General features: G+C 40.2%; 1 protein-coding gene across 1 annotated transcript; it reads right to left on the bottom strand.

The window, feature by feature from the left end:
* Nucleotides 1–494: 494 nt before the first annotated feature.
* LOC134538551 (leucine repeat adapter protein 25-like) lies at nt 495–9,766 on the bottom strand. Its single transcript, XM_063379970.1, has 2 exons — nt 9,610–9,766; nt 495–6,188 (listed from the first exon to the last, which is right to left on the bottom strand). The coding sequence occupies exons 1-2, from the start codon at nt 9,754–9,756 to the stop codon at nt 5,940–5,942; spliced, it is 396 nt and encodes a 131-aa protein (XP_063236040.1). The 5' UTR covers nt 9,757–9,766; the 3' UTR covers nt 495–5,939.
* Nucleotides 9,767–18,717: the final 8,951 nt, after the last annotated feature.

Genomic DNA, 18,717 nt, shown 5'->3' with positions numbered 1-18,717 from the left:
GATTACTGAAACCCTGCTTTATTTCAGTGACTTCCTGCACCACTATATAGGATCAATGTGAATAGTTGTACTAGTTAACTGTTCCAGAGTATTTTCACTACATATTTTGAGTTATGGAGAAAAATCAAACATTGGGTTGTTCATGTACTGTTATGATCTGATGGATACTCTAGAACATTTCATGGATGTGACTCATGGGCTTCCATGGACCCTAGACAGTTATGTTAGACTAAGCAAGATGATCCTTCACCACTGGTAATGAGTATTTCGTTGTCAGTTTGACCGTTTGCCTGTTCTGTATTATCATTTACGGTTGACTCTAGGCGGTGGTGTAAGCTATAAGTATTATTGGGCTTGGGCATATTACCTCACACACAAAACTATACTCGTTGGATGCTATTCTGAGTTGGACCTCAGACTCATCTGTTTGCTTGTATCTATTTTGTGTGAGTATGGTTACTTACAGTGGTTGTAATACACTAAATACTATTCTCTTTCAGTATACTATTGTTTATATTCTCATTTTATTACTAAACCATTTAACAGATCACACTTTTAGTGACTTTTGATATCCTCTAAATAACTAAATAACTAAACATGTGCAAAATACAGTAATTGCAATACAATAAACCAGCATGTAAATGCTTAAGGGCTAGGTACACCAATAATACTATCCACAATAATGATATGTACAATGGACTAAACAAATGTAAATACCATTTTCTTGAAAAGTAAAATTTTTACTATATGCTTGTATCACTCACACATACCTTATGGTTAGCATGTCCAAGGGAGAAAAATTTCAGGATTTTAGGAAGGACATAAATGTCTAGTCAAGAGTTCTTTATAGGAATATCAGTACCTTTAATACAATTTCTTACTATAATTAAAGTTTTTATTAAATCCAATAGGATTTTCACTCAGGGTATTATTTTTGCACGAGATTTTAACTCGGACCACTAGTCTCCCACAAACCAAAATAACTGATCACTGAATGGTTTAGTCTCTAGTTGAAGAACAAAATGTCATAATCAAAATATAAATTCTCATTTAGATGTTATGACTCAAGACAGTTTGAGTTCTTAATATTTAACTTTGGACTGCAATATATAATGTCACTAAGTCCAATGAATGTAAAATGCTTACATCCATAGCATGAATTTCACCATCATTTTAGTGACATATATTCAACTATCTTATTATCTAAATACCTAGTTGTTATAATTACACACAACTTATAGGCCGTATAAACTATGGAATCCTAGCAACACACAATATATGCTTGACAAAATCGCTAAATCACATGAATTCACACAACATGGTTGGTTGGTTGCTTGCAACAATAATTTTCTTTTTAAAAAAAAAAAACACAGATTAATAATAGTACTGTATCATGATGATTCTAAGTTTATGCTGCATATTAACAATTATTACTAACTGCCATGGAATAGTAAATTGCACACCTACAGTTTGATGCAACAAAAAATTTAATAAATGGGTCATACCACTAGACACATTTTAGTCATTAGCTCCAACCAAACAATCGCTGAACGGTAACCGAAACTTGTGCAAAACATAGCTCACCAGTAACATGGCCTTGTTTAATATGAGGCTGACCACTTCATCATGTCGTTTGCTGGCAATCTCCAACAAAGTTCCACCATGAGGTCAAACGCCCTCCGGAAGAATTAAATACAGCTGCATGCTGCATTATTTACCATACCAGCCAACAGATGTATTAATGTGGTGATGCACCAACATTAAAACCACACGCACTCGTCTTGACAAACTAGCAGCCACCATTTTCAACAGTGAATTCATTCTCGTCGCAGTAAATTGCAATATCATGCATGATGGTCATATCACGTCAGGACACGTTTCTCTCAGCACAGCGACACAACCTGCCCTTCCACATTCCTACCCCTTTGGTAGGATATTGTCCATTAACAAACTCAACTGAGATTTTACACTGCTAGGTTTTATGTATCAGTTTGGAAGTGTTTGTGAAAAATTGTGACTGTTATTGTGTTCACAATATATATAAACTTTTGAGTTGACGATGGTTTTGGGGTCCATAGACCATGAAACAAAAAACTATATAAAAATGTTTCGCAAGTCACACCATGGTAGTGGCTACAATATGTAGTAATTAGCCTATTTGAAATCTACCAAAAATGCATGCAGCAATTGTTTTTGCAGAAATAACCAGAAGCACACAAAGAAAATCAACTGAAGTCTTGTAAAATCCAGCTCAGTTAATGTAACATTAAAAATATTAAGATATATTATGTATATGCATAAAAATGTGATGTGCTAAGCATATTATTAGACATAACATACAAGCATATGTATAAATGTATAAACTGAGATTAATTATGCAGGACTTAAATTGGTTTTCACCATTCGGTGGCTGTGACATCAAATATGGTGGCCTCCAACAGATGAAAACATGGCGGACATGACGTCAGAATCGAAACAGTGTCTATAATGCCAGATCAAAGATGTCAGAATCCAAAATGGCTCAAGGTTCTACCGTAAAGAAAACTGCAGCGTTCGGGAGTGGGGCACTCAATGTCCATACAGCAGAATTAAAGATGGCGGAACCAATATTATGGATCCAAAATGATCACCAAGGTCAAGGTCAAGAATTCTGATGGGGCTTTTGAGGAAAATTCCATTTCTTTGAGGAAAATTGCCCATCTAAAAGGAAATTTGGCCTCTCCAGATGTTTTGAGAAAAAGGAGAAATTTTCCAGCGAAAAGGGAATTTTTTCCGGAAAAGGGATGTTTGAGGAACTTTTAACACCAATATTAATTGCAATAAATTAGCATAAAATCAGGACAAGAAAACAGGTAAGTTTGTTTTTATATATAAAAAACATACAAATATCCAGGATTTTGGTTTGGGAGGGGCTTGACCCAGCTGAGGCTAGGCTTTATCAAGGCAAAAACTAAAACAATAGTGGACCCAGATGCTTTTGGAGGGGGCTTGAGCCCCTTAGCCCCCCCTCTGGATCCGCTACTGGTCTCAATTACATTTTGAGAGAAGTATTTATTTTCAAAGTAATTCTAAACAATAAGTTCTTAGGTTACAAATAAATATTTTAAAAAACTATTGTAGATAACATATCCAGATTTAAACTCTCCGAGCTTCAGCAAGATAGCACAAAAAAATAGTTTAATGTGCAACTTAATTTATTTTTGGTAAAAAAAAAAACAACATAATTCTGCAGAACATTTTGGTAAGATAAGCAGCTCAATAAAGCAGCAAGTAATCAACTCTGGAAAGCCAAAAGCCATATAACATGCAAAAATACTCCTGAAACGTGGTCTGCAAAACTTTCGAGAACCGAAGAAGCAAATAGGTGTCACTTTCATCAATAGTGTGGGAAGACAGCTCTATATGATTATCGAGGATGAAGAAATCGCTGACAATACTGCTCGCAAACCCTAAAAAGCAGGGCTGGCAGGTAACGTAGTGGTCAGTATACATTAAGAGATTGGCCACTAATGAATAAAAGCTGGATGAAGGGGAACTGGTGGAGAGTTAGCACTACATGGTCAAAGCAGACATCATGGTTGGCCAGTAACATAGCGGCAAGTATATGTCACTATTATCCATTAAATAGAGTGCAGCTGGAGGGGGAGAAACTGGTGGACAGGCATACAGGCAAACATCACAGATGGCAAGTATCACAGCCGCGAGAATATGACGCTATAATCTATTGAGAGTAGAGCCGCTAATACTCACTGTGGGATGAAAAAAAACTGGACAGGCAGTACTGCTTGGCCACTGCAGTCGGTAGCGCTGATGGATACAGTAGCCACAAGCAAGTATACGTCACTATCATTCATTCTGAGAAGAGCCCCGAAAGCCACTGTTGGTACTACTTGGTCACCGCAAGCAACACAGCTGGCAGGTACTGTAGCAGCGACTGAAAGGAGGACTGCTAATACTAACAACTGGATGGAAATGAACTGATAGATGGGCGGTAATGTTCTGCATCTGCAGACAGCAGGGATGGCAGGCACCATTGCAGTGCCCCCATTACTCACTGCTGGATAAGAGAAAGTGGACAGACAGTACTGCTTGGCCACTGAAGACAGATAAGCTAGCAGGTGATGGTGAAATCATACATTAAATGGAGGCCGTATAGCATTCGCCACTGGCTGGAGAGAAACTGGTGGATAGGCGGTACTGATCGGCTATCATAGAGAGCAGAGCTAGCAGGTACTGTTGCGGCAAGTATAAAGTGTGTTCGGAAATCGCTGGTCATAAATTAAATTGGTGGCAGAAAATGCTGACACTAGCAAACATTTGTTAAGAAACCTCAGTCCATAAATTCAACACTGCAAAGTTATAGACATAAAAAGTAGAGTGCAAATTTAAATTTCTCGTGATTGCAACAGAGTGATGTTAAAATGTTCCACGGGAAATAGGTGACGAGAAGTGTGAAAACATTTAGACTTGGCTATATGCACAAGAAACTAGCAGTCTCTTCTGTACAGCACAGTGTGAGGGGTTTACATGTTTAGCTTTGAGGATTAGTGTTGACAGTTATGTTCAGTACTGCGAGTTGACGAACAGCAATGGCATGACACGTAACACGTAACATTCGCGAAGATGACCAATATGCACATGGTGTATGGGAAACTAAGCAGAATTGCAGCATTTCAAAGTTATCAAGGACGCTTTCACAACAGAATTGTACTGAATACAAATACCTTTAAACAGCTTAACCATCTACTATCTGAAGATGAAAGTTTCATATCACAAAGGGTGCTGGACACCAGAATGCAGGCTGCTAATGTGTTTACTTGTCTGCTTCCCACGGAGCATTATACATTGCTACAATACACAGAGGAGAGGCACTAGAACTCTGCACTGGAAGGCAAGGAGCTAATGCACAGGTGATAATGCTCTCACACCTGAGAAGCTGAGCTGTTAGTAAATATCACTATAATCTACAGTGAAGGAGAGACCATAAACTCGCCACTGGAAAGCGATGAGCTAATGCATAGAACGTAATGCTCTCGCACTCTAGAAAGCAGGGCTGGTGGGTACCCTGGGCAAAGTAAATGTCGCTCTCGCTATAATTGAATGTGGAGGAGAGGAGCTAGTACTCTCCACTGGAAAACAAGAAGCTACTACCGCAAAAGTGGTAATGCTCACGCACCATGAAATCCTAGACTCGTGGGTAACCCACGCATACTATACTTCGCTATAATGAACAGTGAAGAGACTGTGGACAACAGCACTTGTGGGTACAGTAGGTGTGAGTTAATGCCTGTCTTATACAATGTAGATGAGAGACGACAGTATTTCTCGCTGGATGTCAAGGAGCTAGTGCACAGATGATACTGCTCATTCACCGATGATAACAGCACTAGTGGGTACTGTAGGTGCGAGTGGATGCCTGTTTTATACATAGTAGATGATAGTGATACTAATATTCTCAGCAGGTGGGCTAGAAGCTACAGCCTACGCAACATTGTTCGAAAGCCATAGACAACAGCAGTGTCAAGTAAGGATGGTGTGAATAGGTGCCTGTCATATACATGGTAGAGAAGAGACGCCAGTATTTTCCACCGGGGGCGAGGAGCTAGCGCACAGGTGGTATGTTCAGACAGTAGAGCGGAAGTACGGTAGGTGCTAGAAAATTACTGTTTTATACAATGCAGAGGAAAGATGCTAGGAGAGCTAGGAGCTAGCGCACAGGCAGTACTGCAGTACCGTTCAGGTATCACAGACATCAGTGCTGGTGGGTACAGTAGGTGTGAGTATAGTAGAGGAGATGCTAGTATCTTCAGCTAGAGGAGGAGCAGTGCATGGTCGGTCAGCCCAGGAACCATAGTGAGCAGTGTCCAACAGATAGTATAGGAGGGCCAGAAGCTATGCTCAGGCACCACAGACAGTGACTTGTATGGGTCTAAGAGATGCTAGTATTCTCCGCTGGAGGGCGATGAGCTAGCGCACAGGCGGTACTGCTCAGGCACTGCGGACAACAGCGCTGGTGGGTACCGCAGCGGGGAGTACATGTCGTCACATTCGTCGGCACTGGAAGGGGAAGGGGGAGATAGTGCCGGTCCCTCCTCTTGCTCTTGCATCAGCTGACGCAGTTCCTGGATGGACTCGTGAAGGGACCACAGCTGTGACAGCAGCGCAAAGTCCAGCTGCCGAAGCCCGAGCTGCAACAATGAATGCCAGCGGTCACACTCGATACACATGATAGCTACACAGTGGTGTGTGGGGTTTCATACCGGCTGGATGAAAGTGAAAACATAAAAAATGGTAAGTTTAAAACCTTTGTGTTTAAAAACCAACCATATTTACAGTAACATTTGTTCACAATGATGTAGTCGTAGGCGAAGAGGCGTCTTAAAGAACTTTTCCAATACTGCACATGCATTATTTTCCATTTTTTACCTATATAAAAAATAAGCACAGCTTTTTTTAAAAAACGATTAGCCGACACGGGACTGTATTTGAATTTTACAAGGGTATTACCCTTCTCCAAGGGAACACTTAGAGAAGAGTAATCACTCGTGGCCTTACCAATCTTATACAAATAGATCTGTTTGAAATGCAACCTTATTATCATGTGGATAAAGGTTTTAGATATATTATTTTAATGGGCATTGATGTTTACTCAAAATGTGATAACGCCATTCAAGCCAAGAAGACTGCAGAGCTTGTGACTCAAGCTATGAAACGTATTTTAAAGGCTTCTGGTATGTTCAAGCTAGTGCAGTCCGGCAGAGGTACAGAATTTTACAATTAACCCTTTCAGGCCTTAATGAAAAGAAAAAAAAACAGAATTAATCATTTTTCTTCCAACAGTGAGCTGAAGTCATCAATTTTTGAATGCTTTATTAGAAATTAAAATCACTTTTGTTTACAGATATGTCTGCTCAGGAAAATTACAAATGGTTGAAGCTTTTGCTTAAAATTATGAAAATGAAAGACTTCATAGGACTATTGGCAGAGTCCCAAAGAGATTCTCTTCTTAAAACAGTTTACAGTGGTGTGAAAAAAATTGATCCCAGGAGGCCTAAGGCTCGCGTAGGCGGCTATGTACGGATCTTGAGAAATAACGAATTATTTTCTAAAGGACATACAATGAAATGGACTCATGAACTTTTCAAGGTTATTAAGATACGTGATATTTATCCTTGGACCTACTATTCGACAGATTTAGATGGAAACAAACTCAAAGGTAGGTTTTATTCCGAAGAACTGCAAGTAACAAATTAACCAGATACTTATTTGATTAATAAAATACACAAGAGACTTTCAATGCTTGTTTTTGTCACCCGGGTTGGTTTCCCTGAAAATATATAAACTTGGGTGAATCAAAGTGATATTGAAAATTAAACTAAGATCTTTCAATATGAACCTACCCTTAGAAAGTTGTTTGCCACAGCGGCGAACGAGGCATGTCTGGTACAGGCTGCGATTGTTGGAGAGCTTGTTTCCTCAAGGCCTGCAGCCTGCCCTAACCCTTTCATATAATCTCCTTAGCTACCTGTGTGTCTCGACAGAGCCGGCCAGCAGGAATGATACTAGACGTGACTGTGGGAGAAGTCACCCTAATGAGATGCATAAGGGGTATCGTCAGAGGAATATCTGGTGTGGGCAGCGGTTGTTCGGGAGAGGTCACCTCAAGGCCGCAATCCGAGAGACACACCTTCACTGTACCAGTGGCAGATTCAGGAACACGTTTTGGGATGCAGTTAAACATTATGACTATAGCTGCAGAGATATTCTAGTATTAAGCTATATGTAATTTTTGTTTTGTGAACACATAATTAATTATTATTTAATAAAAATTACTTAACACAAGATGAATATGCCTATCACATATTGAACAACATATACCTATATGCTACCAAAATTTAACAAATAATTAAAACTTAAAAGCAAACCCTACATATAATAAGAGGTATAAAAGAAATGAAGACCTTTATTACTGTAGGTATAAATACTTTAATAAGTGAAATACTTAAAAAGAATAACTTTATTTATATATCTGTTTAAATACAATACAAAAATTATATTAAGTATAACGGAATACTCCACAGTAAAACACAGCACAAAATTTTATGGTTGTAAGCTATACTATAACCATATTTATAGTAAATATGTCTATAGATTTGTTATAGTGGTTGTCAGCACATATGTCAATTCAAGATGATGTCTTTAGTATTTAAAATATATTAATTTGAATACCCCCTGACATCATCCAATACTATAAAAAAGATGGTGAACTTTAGAATTTTAAACATAACTACTACTATAAGTTTAAATTTGCACCAGTTTAAAAATATGGCTGCCTACAGCAGAAGACTATAATTTATAAATATGCCACCAGCAACTAGTACTATAAGTTTAAACTTGGCGTGCCTCTGATTTTTTAATTTACAATCGCCCAACTGAACACATATATTCCTTAATTAATTCTTCCACCTTCAACAGCTGGTCTGGTCTAGTGGCTAGCATTACTGACTGCCGATCAGCGTCTCTAGGTTCGGGGTGTGGTCACCACGATAAAATATTTCTATTCTTAAAAAATAACACCTCACCAGTGCCCCTAGTTTCGGAAAAATGAACCAAGATGGCCACCTGTAACATCACCAGCAGCCTCGTGGCCCGAGCACGTGGTGCCACGCCCCCCTCACCATGTGGTTCGACCAGAACAAAGATGGTGCCTGTTTGTTTATAGTGTTCCAGAACCATCACACTCTCCCTACTTGTACTTGTGGCACCATAGAGGTATTACAGCAGTTTTGCAGATAACCGAGCAACTGAAATCAGTCATATAAAAATCAATAATTTATGTATAGTAGTGTCCAGACATAATGTAAACCTTTTAATGGATATACGCCACTGCTGGTTTTTAGTCTATGCCACAGAAAAACATCAAACACGGATAAAAATTATGAATACACAAACATAAAAAGGCTAAAATCAGTTGATGTCAAATGTAAAAAGCATTTAGTGAAAAGTGCGTCGCTGTGTCTCTTCCTGTTGTCCAGATTACCTGCTCAGTTTCATCGTTGGGCTCATCTGTTCATCGCAATGTTAAGATTGTTCGTCTGTGCTGAGGTAATTTTTCTGACTCATTTCTTCCACAGAGTTCTCTCTGATGTCTACGTCTTTTACATTTGACACCTGCTGGTTTTGATTTGTTTTCTCGTGTTTGTGAATTTATCTTTTTGGTCCGTTTTTCAGGTTTCTCTATGACATACAGTAAAAACTAGCGATGGTGCACGTCCACAATGTTTTAAACCAATCTTCCCATTGAAAGAATCATTCGCCGAACGAAGTGCAACCAGTTCTGTGATCCTTTTCCCCCCGCACTATTGTCTGTGTTAACTGATTCATCGCAATCCGAGACGTGCCGCGAGTAGATGTGGTGAGTGGTGAGGTAAGAAGCAGCAGAGCGGGTCTCTCAAGGCCAGCAGAACTGTTGGAGAGGAAGAGGAGGAGGGAGGGTACCGAGTGACGGGGAAGGGAGGGGTGTTATCACGCGGCAAGTGGAAGGGGACGAGCAACAGTTACCATGTCGCCACCCAGCTCCGAGCAAGAACAGGGAGAGCGAGCACTCACCATCTCGCGGCGCAACAGGGACAGCTGCGAGTCGAGCCGGGAGGCGGGCTGGTGGCTCGTATGAGGCGGGGGCGGCTGCGTGGCCTCGCTCAGACTGGCGCCGCTGAGGCTGCGTGGCGGCGGCGGCAGGCCCGGTGGCGCGGCCATGCGGGCAGGTCTGCAACCACACCAGTGCTGCTGCACCTGCTTCGCCGCGTCCAGGCGCTCCCTGCTGGGGCGCGGCGGCACGGGCGGTCTGCGCGGCGCGGCTCCGGCCATCGTACTGCCGCGCGGCCGCCTCTCGTTCCCCTCCTGCCCCACCCCCCCCCCCCTCCAACCCACCTGCTCTCGTAACTGTCCTGGCCGGGGTCGCACCGCAGCGCCGACAGCTAGACAACTGCTGTGTACCACAATGCCGAATTACATCAACCCCGAAAAATGACAAGAGTCTAGCGGCAGCAATGCTACCTTCCTGCAACTGGCTGCAAATGCCGATCCTCTCCGAAGTTGGCCGATCGGGTGCGCCTACCCCCTGGATGTTTTTTTTTTATTTTTACGCGCGCGTTTTTTCTCTCCAGTATAAAAATGCCACATAGACTGTTTAGTGGATGGTTGGTTATATTAGGTAAGTATAGCTACATTAAAAATACTGTAAAATCATTTTATGGTTGCTTAGCAAATAACTTTTTAATATGTAGCCATCCAGCGCTAGGAAACCATTTACATGATTTCACAGTATCTTTAATGTAACTATCCTAACCAAATCAACCGTCCACAAAGTTTTAAAGTATTTATAATGTAGCTAACCTAACCTAATTGACCATTAGTTATCATGTCCTTACCTGAAAATTACAATTTAATTAATAAATTTACTTTTATTTGCATTCATTATTCAAATATATTCATTACTTTTGAAATGTTACGTGCTCGTATTTATTTTTACAATTACAAAAAAAATTCGCACCTGCCGGGATTCGAACCGTCAACCTTACGATTACATGATAGCGCCGCTGAGCTATCAGCCACGAGGCCATATTTGATAAATAAAAGTTTCAGATGACATATATAATTGTGCCGGCGGCCCCAGAACGAGCGTGAGCGATGCGGCGTTTGCAGCCAGTTGCAGGAAGGTAGTATTGCTGCCGCTAGACTCTTCTGAAAAATGTCATTGCAGGACTGCCACAAAGGTTAGGTCAGGTAAGGTTAGCACACAAATTCATTCAGTTGTTTTTAATTTTGCTTCTGTGGCCCTCCCTCCCCGCAGCAACCTTTTTCGGCGTTGTGGTACACAGCAGTTTTCTATCTGTCTGCGTTGCGGTCAATTTGACATTCGGCGTTATGGTATTCGGCGTTATTGTACGTTCGGCGTTGTGTTAACGACCCGTCCAGGCCTCTCCCGACCGGCAAGGCACAACCCTGCGGCAAATTAATACAAAGCTGAATTTTTATACAGGGTTAGAGTCGACAATGCTTAGTAACGAACCAAAAGTTTACCGCCGTACACCTTGCGCTACGTCCTTTCTGACGGATTTTAGCCATCCATTAAAATGTTTCCCATAAACGCAATCTCTATGTCGGTAAAGCCATCAAAATAATCTAGAAACGTTTTTCTACACAACCATGTAAAACAACAAAATTTTAAATAAAAATCGGTATAGTTATGTTTTTTTTTTAAATCAGAACAGGAAATAATATATATATATTTTTTTTGCTATTCATTAAACATAGGATGTTAAAGATACAAAGACTCTAGCGATAGCCAGGCGCTGGAATGTGTACCGTACAGTGGCGGATCTCCGTCGCAGTAAACCTGTGCTACGTGCGTTACACGTGGCTGATGGCAAAGTTCACAAGCTACTGTATTTATTTTATTTAGGGAATGCTGCGAATATGTTACGTTTATTCGATTGAGTAAACAAGTAAAATAATATTTTAATTACTTTTCTCTTGTAAAGAATTTTTGATATGGCTCCATAAAATTGCAATGAACTTATTTTTTATACCTTGTCAACAAAACACCCAAAAAATTAACATTTAATAATTATGTATACATAAACATAGGTAAGAATTCCTTCTCATAAAGCAGGAATTAATAAATAATTACTTAATTTGACTGGTAAGTGTTTGGAATAGGAAAACGGGATCGCTGGCGTGACGCAACAAGTATGGTGAATGATTTGTGCTGGTGCATGTGGCCGCACCTGTAACTTCTATCTTTGATTTTAATGTGTGAAATTATATTATTTCTGACTTGACACTTCAAAATTGTTTGGATTAAACTTACGCCCATAGACAGATAGCTCGTGAGTCATTGTTTATGCCCTTTGAGAGAGGCACCCTCACTTTGGTCCTGGTTACTATACGCATAGCTAATGGCGATGTGCTACGTCTCTGCCTACATCTTAAACTGGCACGTTTGTCACGAAACTGGATTTTCATCGTCGTTCCCCGTTCATCTCATAAGTAGTATATACTGTTTTTAAGAGAACCTAAGGTGCATTGCGTCAGTACGAACGATTGCTGGAGTCTACGAGCTCGTGTTATAAAAGAAACGAAGCATCATCCACCGCCGTGGTTACTGCAGCTAGATGTTAGTCCTAATTAGGAATGCTACAGTCATGAGAAGAATGATTGTGTTGAAAACTCACTACGCAAAATGTTAAGCTGTGATCGGTGTAGCAAGTTGTTTATACGAATTGATAGCGTAAAAGACACGGCAGAACTTGTAAAGCCAAGCCCACTTACGAGATAGAGGACATCGATAAAGCCACCACAACAAGGCGGAATGTGCTGTATGATGTAAATAATTTTCCTTGCATTGAACGTGATTATGTTCATAGCTCTCCTGATCTCGATAAATAACTTAAATTAAAGCATGCTGACGGTTTAAGGAAGACTGAAACCAATGGAAGTATCGCCACCGTGAAAAGTTAGAATACAAGTAGTGTATATTGGGGGCTACTGAAACTGGCACTGGCGCGTGGTGCCTGGTGCCGAGCCACCATCTTACATTTGTGACGTCACAGCGGCCATTTTTGACTCAAAAATTCCCGTTTTAAGAAAAAAATTCCCGTTTTCGAGGGAAAAAATTCCCGTTTCGAGGGAAAAATTCCCGTTTTAGTCCATAAAAATTCCAGAGGTTGAAAATTCCTAAAACTGGCTTAAGCATCCATGTCTACAGCCTACGATAAGCCATTCCATGACCGCCATCTTGGATTATGACGTAACTACAGCAATTTCCGTTACGGCAGCCATATTGAAAATCTTTATTTATTATCCGATTTAAATGAAATTTTTTTTAAAACTCATAAAAAAATTAAATAATCGAATTAAATAATAAAAATCTTAAAAACCACTGTTGTACTTATCGTTACGGTCGCCATCTTAGATTATATGAATGATGCATGTTTCGTTACACCCGCCATCTTGTTTGAGTAATATGTCATTGTTACACTTTATGTTACGACCGTCATATTAGATCCTATTAATGTTGCATGTTTCGTTACGGTCGCCATCTTGAAAAACTTTATTTATTATCCGATTTTAACGAAAAAATTTCAAAATTCATCAAAAAATTAACTTATTAGAATTCTGATTGATTATATGATTACCATCCTTGGTAGGAAACCGGTGAGGGCAAAAAATAAAAAAAAAAAACATATGATCCTTCCTCTACAGAAGCCACCTACAGACTGACCTACCACCAATATCAAGGTTTATATCGTCAGCTGGTATGACGTCATGTCCGCCATCTTGTCTTCGTCCGCTGGAGACCGTCATCTTTTTTTCGTCTGCTAGAGTGTGCTGGCGACATGTTAGTATAATTTTCTGTTCGCCATACCTTTAACCTCGTCTGTTTGCATTGAACTTTGTCATTGACCTTGAAATTTGACCTTGAATTTCGACCTTGACCTTGGAATTTGACCTTGGAATTTGACCTTGGAATTTAACCTTGAACTTTGATCTTTGCCTTGACGTCCATCATGGATCTGTCATTTTATGTTTAGTAAATGCTACCAGGAGCTACCACCTGCTAGTGGTCATTGCCAACATCATGTTTTCGTCTGCTGGAGGACACCATCTTGTGTGTACTTGTCTTACCATCATGCTAGTTTTATTCTAACCTGCTGCAGTGCAATAATCATTTATTATTACCGAGGTGTCCGCAATCTTGAAATCATGTAATTATTTAGCTACAAATGCGGGAAAAATTCCAAGTCTCCGAAAAAAAAAACAATTATTAATTTACAAATTGAATAGATGGATTCTTGTCCACGGTTCGATTCTTGACCAGTGACAGTTGTAACTAATTATTAAATAAATTTTAGATTCTGTTTTCCATTACCTTTCGCGGAGTTTATTAATCATTCACTCAACGAAAAACAACTCAAGTCAATATACCTGACCAACGAATAAATACAGTGCCGATTAACCTATTATGAAAGTCTAATTTTTCAATAATCTGAATAACCTTAAAGCCATTCATGTACAAAGCCACACATTTAGACCAATTGTCTTCAGTCCATGAGACATGTCATTATCAGACGTATAGGCTAATCATTTCAGGACCGCATTACCTTCGTCGTTAGCTAATTATATTAAATTAATCCATCATGACATTTTTTATACATACTAAAGGACGAAGTGACCTTGAAAAATATTTTAGTAACACAAAAAAAGTAGTAAATATTCAAACACTACATTTTGTACTACGCGCAATCAACAAAAAGGAAGCACCGTCAACGTAAATGCAGCGCATTTGGATGCACCATCATAAAAAAAAAGCACATTTTGGAAGCACCGTCAACGAAAAGGCAGCACATTTGGAAGCACCGCCAAAGAAAAGGCAGATCATATGAAGCACCGACAACAAAAAGGAAGCATCGTCAACGAAAAGACAGCACATTTGAAATCACCGTCATCGAAAAGGCAGCACATTTGGCAGCACCGTCACCGAAAAGGCAGCACATTTGGAAGCACCGCCAACGAAAAGGCAGCACATTTGGAAGCTCCAACAACGAAAATTCAGCACATATGGAAGCACCGACAACGAAAAGGCAGCACCGCCAACGAAAAAGCAGCACATTTCAAATCACCATCATCGAAAAGGCAGCACATTTGGAAGCACCGCCAACGAAAAGGCAGCACATTTGGAAGCACCGCCAACGAAAAGGCAGCACATTGGAAGCACCGCCAACGAAAAGGCAGCACCATCAACGAAAAGGCAGCACATTGGAAGCACCGCCAACGAAAAGGCAACCGACAACGAAAAGGCAGCACATTTGGAAGCACCGACAACGAAAAGGCAGCACCGTCATCCAAAAGGCAGCTTATTGAGAAGCACCGCCAACGAATAGGCAGCTCATTTGTAAGCACCGCCAACGAAAAGGCAGCAATCCAAGATGGCGGACCGTGAGAAATCTGAGAAGCACTAGCAGGAAGCACGAATTTCCTTCTCCTTGGAGACTATCGAAGCCATCCTTCTTATGCGATCGATAGTGAGCATCCTGCATCCTGTATAAAATAAATATTATTTACCTGCAAGCAACATGTGACGTCATCTGATGTTGAAAAGCGGAACTACTTGCAGCAAGTACCTTTGCATTAGATAAATTAACTCTCACCAATGAATAGTGCTATTGTAGTCAGTTAGAGACATGAAGTTTCGTAGCCACGCGGCTAATTAGTCATGCAGTCTCATAACCATGCATTCTGGAAGCTTCGTAGTCCTATAGCCTCGCGAACACGTAACCTTGAAGACTTGCAATCGCATAGTCTCATAACCTCATTGCACGTAGTCTCGTAGTCATGATGCATTGGAGCCTCGTAGACTTGAAGCTACGTAAGCAAGTAGCCTTGTAATCTTATAACATAATGCTGATGGTGCAGATATAGCAAACGAGAAAATTCCGTCGAAGACAGATGTGGCAATTGGAGCCTTGTAGACGAATAGCTTCGTTGTCAAGTACTCATGCAGACTTGTATTCCTGTATCCACGCAGTCACGTAAACTTGTGTTCTAGAAGCTTCGTAGCTCTGGAGCCTCGCAGTCTCGTAAACTTGAAGATTCGTAGTCACGTAATCTCGTAACCTCATGGCTCGAAGTCGCATAGTCATGAAATCTTGGGACCTCGTAGAATTGTAGCTACGTATCCAAGTAGCCTCGTAGACTTGAAGTTACATAAGCAAGTAGCCATGTAATCTTATAACATAATGCTGGTGGTGCAGTTGGAGCCGAGTAGACTAGTATTCTTGTAGCTTCAAAGACATGTAGTTTCGTAGCCACGCGGTCATTTAGCCATGCAGTCTCGTAGCCATGTATAACTCCTAACCATGCTAGATCCTTTTATTAGACTCGTTGCCTTGTGGTCTCATAGTCTCTTAGACTAGTAGAATTCTAGCCAAATATATTTGGAGTTGATGAGACAAAAGACAGTTGGAGCCAATGACTGTAGGAGCCAATCACTGATGGAGTCACTAGACTGATGGAACCAATGAATATTGGAGCCAATGACAATAATGTGCTGCCTTTTCGATGATGGTGCTGCCTTTTCGTTGTCGGTGATTCCAAATGTGCTGTCTTTTCGTTGTCGGTGATTCTTTTTTGTTGATGGTCCTTCCAAATGTGATGACATTCCGTTCACGGTGCTTCCCAATAAACTGCCTTTTCGTTGGTGGTGCTTCCAAATGAGCTGCCTTTTCGTTGTTCGTGCTTCCAAATGTGCTGCCTTTTCGTTGTCGGTGCTTCCAAATGTGCTGCCTTTTCGTTGTCGGTGCTTCCAAATGTGCTGCCTTTTCAATGACGATGCTGCCTTTTCCTAGTCGGTGCTTCCAAATGTGCTGCCTTTTCGTTGTCGGTGCTTCCAAATGTGCTGCCTTTTTGTTGATGGTGCTGCCTTTTCGTTGTCGGTGCTTCCAAATGTGCTGCCTTTTCGATGACGGTGCTGCCTTTTCGTTGTCGGTGCTTCCAAATGTGCTGCCTTTTCGATGACGGTGATTTCAAATGTGCTGCCTTTTCGTTGACGGTACTTCCTTTTTGTTGTCGGTGCTTCCAAATGATCTGCCTTTTCGTTAACGGTGCTTCCAAATGTGCTGCCTTTTCGTTGACGGTGCTTCCAAAATGTGCTTTTTTTATGATGGTGCATCCAAATGCGTTGCTTTTACGTTGACGGTGCTTCCTTTTTGTTGATTGCGCGTAGTACAAAATGTAGTGTTTGAATATTTACTAGTTTAAAACAGTTTTGTGTTACTAAAATATTTTTCAAGGTCACTTCGTCCTTTAGTATGTATAAAAAATGTCATGATGGATTAATTTAATATAATTAGCTAACGACGAAGGTAATGCGGTCCTGAAATGACTAGCCTATAAATCTGATAATGACATGTCTCATGGACTGAAGACAATTGGTCTAAATGTGTGGCTTTGTACATGAATGGCTTTAAGGTTATTCAGATTATTGAAAATTAGACTTGTATTTATTCGTTGGTCAGGTATATTGACTTGAGTTGTTTTTCGTTGAGTGAATGATTAATAAACTCCGCGAAAGGTAATGGAAAACAGAATCTAAATTTTATTTAATAATTAGTTACAACTGTCACTGGTCAAGAATCGAACCGTGGACAAGAATCCATCTATTCAATTTGTAAATTAATAATTGTTTTTTTTTCGGAGACTTTTGGAATTTTTCCCGCATTTGTAGCTAAATAATTACATGATTTCAAGATTGCGGGCACCTCAGTTATAATAAATGATTACTTCTCTGCAGCAGGTTAGAATAAAACTAGCATGATGGTAAGACGAGTACACACAAGATGGTGTCCTCCAGCACACTAAAACCAGATGGTGGCAATGACCACTAGCAGGTGGTAGCTCCTGGTAGCATTTACTGAACATAAAATGACAGATTCATGATGGACGTCAAGGTCAAAGATCAAAGTCAAGGTCAAATTTCAAGGTCAAAATTCAAGGTCAATGCCAACAGACGAATTTAAAGGTATGGTGAACAGAAAATTATACTAACATGTCGCCAGCACACTCTAGCGGCCGAAAAAAAGATGACGGGCTCCAGCGGACGAAGACAAGATGACGGGCTCCAGCGGACGAAGACAAGATGGCGGACATGACGTCATACCAGCTGACGATATATACCTTGATATTGGTGGTAGGTCAGTCTGTAGGTGGCTTCTGTGGAGGAAGGATCTGATGTTTTTATTATTTTAATTTTTTGCCCTCACCGGTTTCGAACCAAGGACGGTAATCGATATAATTTATCAGAATTCGATTAAATTATTTTTTTGATGAATTTTGAAGTTTTTTCGTTAAAATCGGATAATAAATAAAGATTTTCAAGATGGCGGCCGTAACGAAACATGCAACATTAATAGGATATATGACGGTCGTAACATAAAGTGTAACGATGACATATTACTCAAACAAGATGGCGGGTGTAACGAAACATGCAACAATTATAATCCAAGATGGCGACCGTAACGATAAGTGCAACAGTGGTTTTTAAGATAATTATTATTTAATTCGATTATTTAATTTTTTTATGAGTTTTAAAAAAATTTCATTAAAATCGGATAATAAAGATTTTCAATATGGCTGCCGTAACTGAAATTGCAGCAGTGATGTCATAATCCAAGATGGCGGTCATGGAATCCTTATTCTTATAAATGGCTTATCGTAGGCTGTAGACATGGATGCTTAAGCCAGTTTTAGGAATTTTCAACCTCTGGAATTTTTATGGACTAAAACGGGAATTTTTCCCTCGAAACGGGAATTTTTCCCTCAAAAACAGTAAATTTTTTTCTTAAAAGGGGAATTTTGGAGTCATTTTGAGCCATTTTGAGGAATTTTTGAGTCAACAATGGCTGCAGTGACGTCACAAATCCAAGATGGTGTCTTGGAACCAGGCACCACGCGCCAGCGCCAGTTTCAGTAGCCCCCAATATACACTACTAATACACTCAAGACCGTATCAAGTAGATCCTCCATACTTTGAATTAATGATGGAACACACAAAAATGAAGCTCTAAACGATGAAGAAACTTCGACTTCATCGATTTCGAATATGTTCAGTAATCCAGGTGAAGACGCTGACTTCTACGATGATGACAATAGTGACTT

The sequence above is a fragment of the Bacillus rossius genome, chromosome 13 (assembly GCF_032445375.1).
Source record: "Bacillus rossius redtenbacheri isolate Brsri chromosome 13, Brsri_v3, whole genome shotgun sequence".
NCBI lineage: Eukaryota > Metazoa > Arthropoda > Insecta > Phasmatodea > Bacillidae > Bacillus > Bacillus rossius.
Note: the sequence above shows the minus strand (reverse complement) of the source record. Positions and strands in the feature narration are given on the sequence as shown.

What these genes read in the sequence shown, in the direction of transcription:
- LOC134538551 (XM_063379970.1), bottom strand. Translation starts at nt 9,756, where the DNA reads ATGGCCGCGCCACCGGGCCTGCCGCCGCCGCCACGCAGCCTCAGCGGC. An exon ending in CCCTGTTGCGCCGCGAGATG is followed by an intron (nt 6,189 to 9,609) that starts GTGAGTGCTCGC and finishes TCATTGTTGCAG; the next exon opens with CTCGGGCTTCGGCAGCTGGA.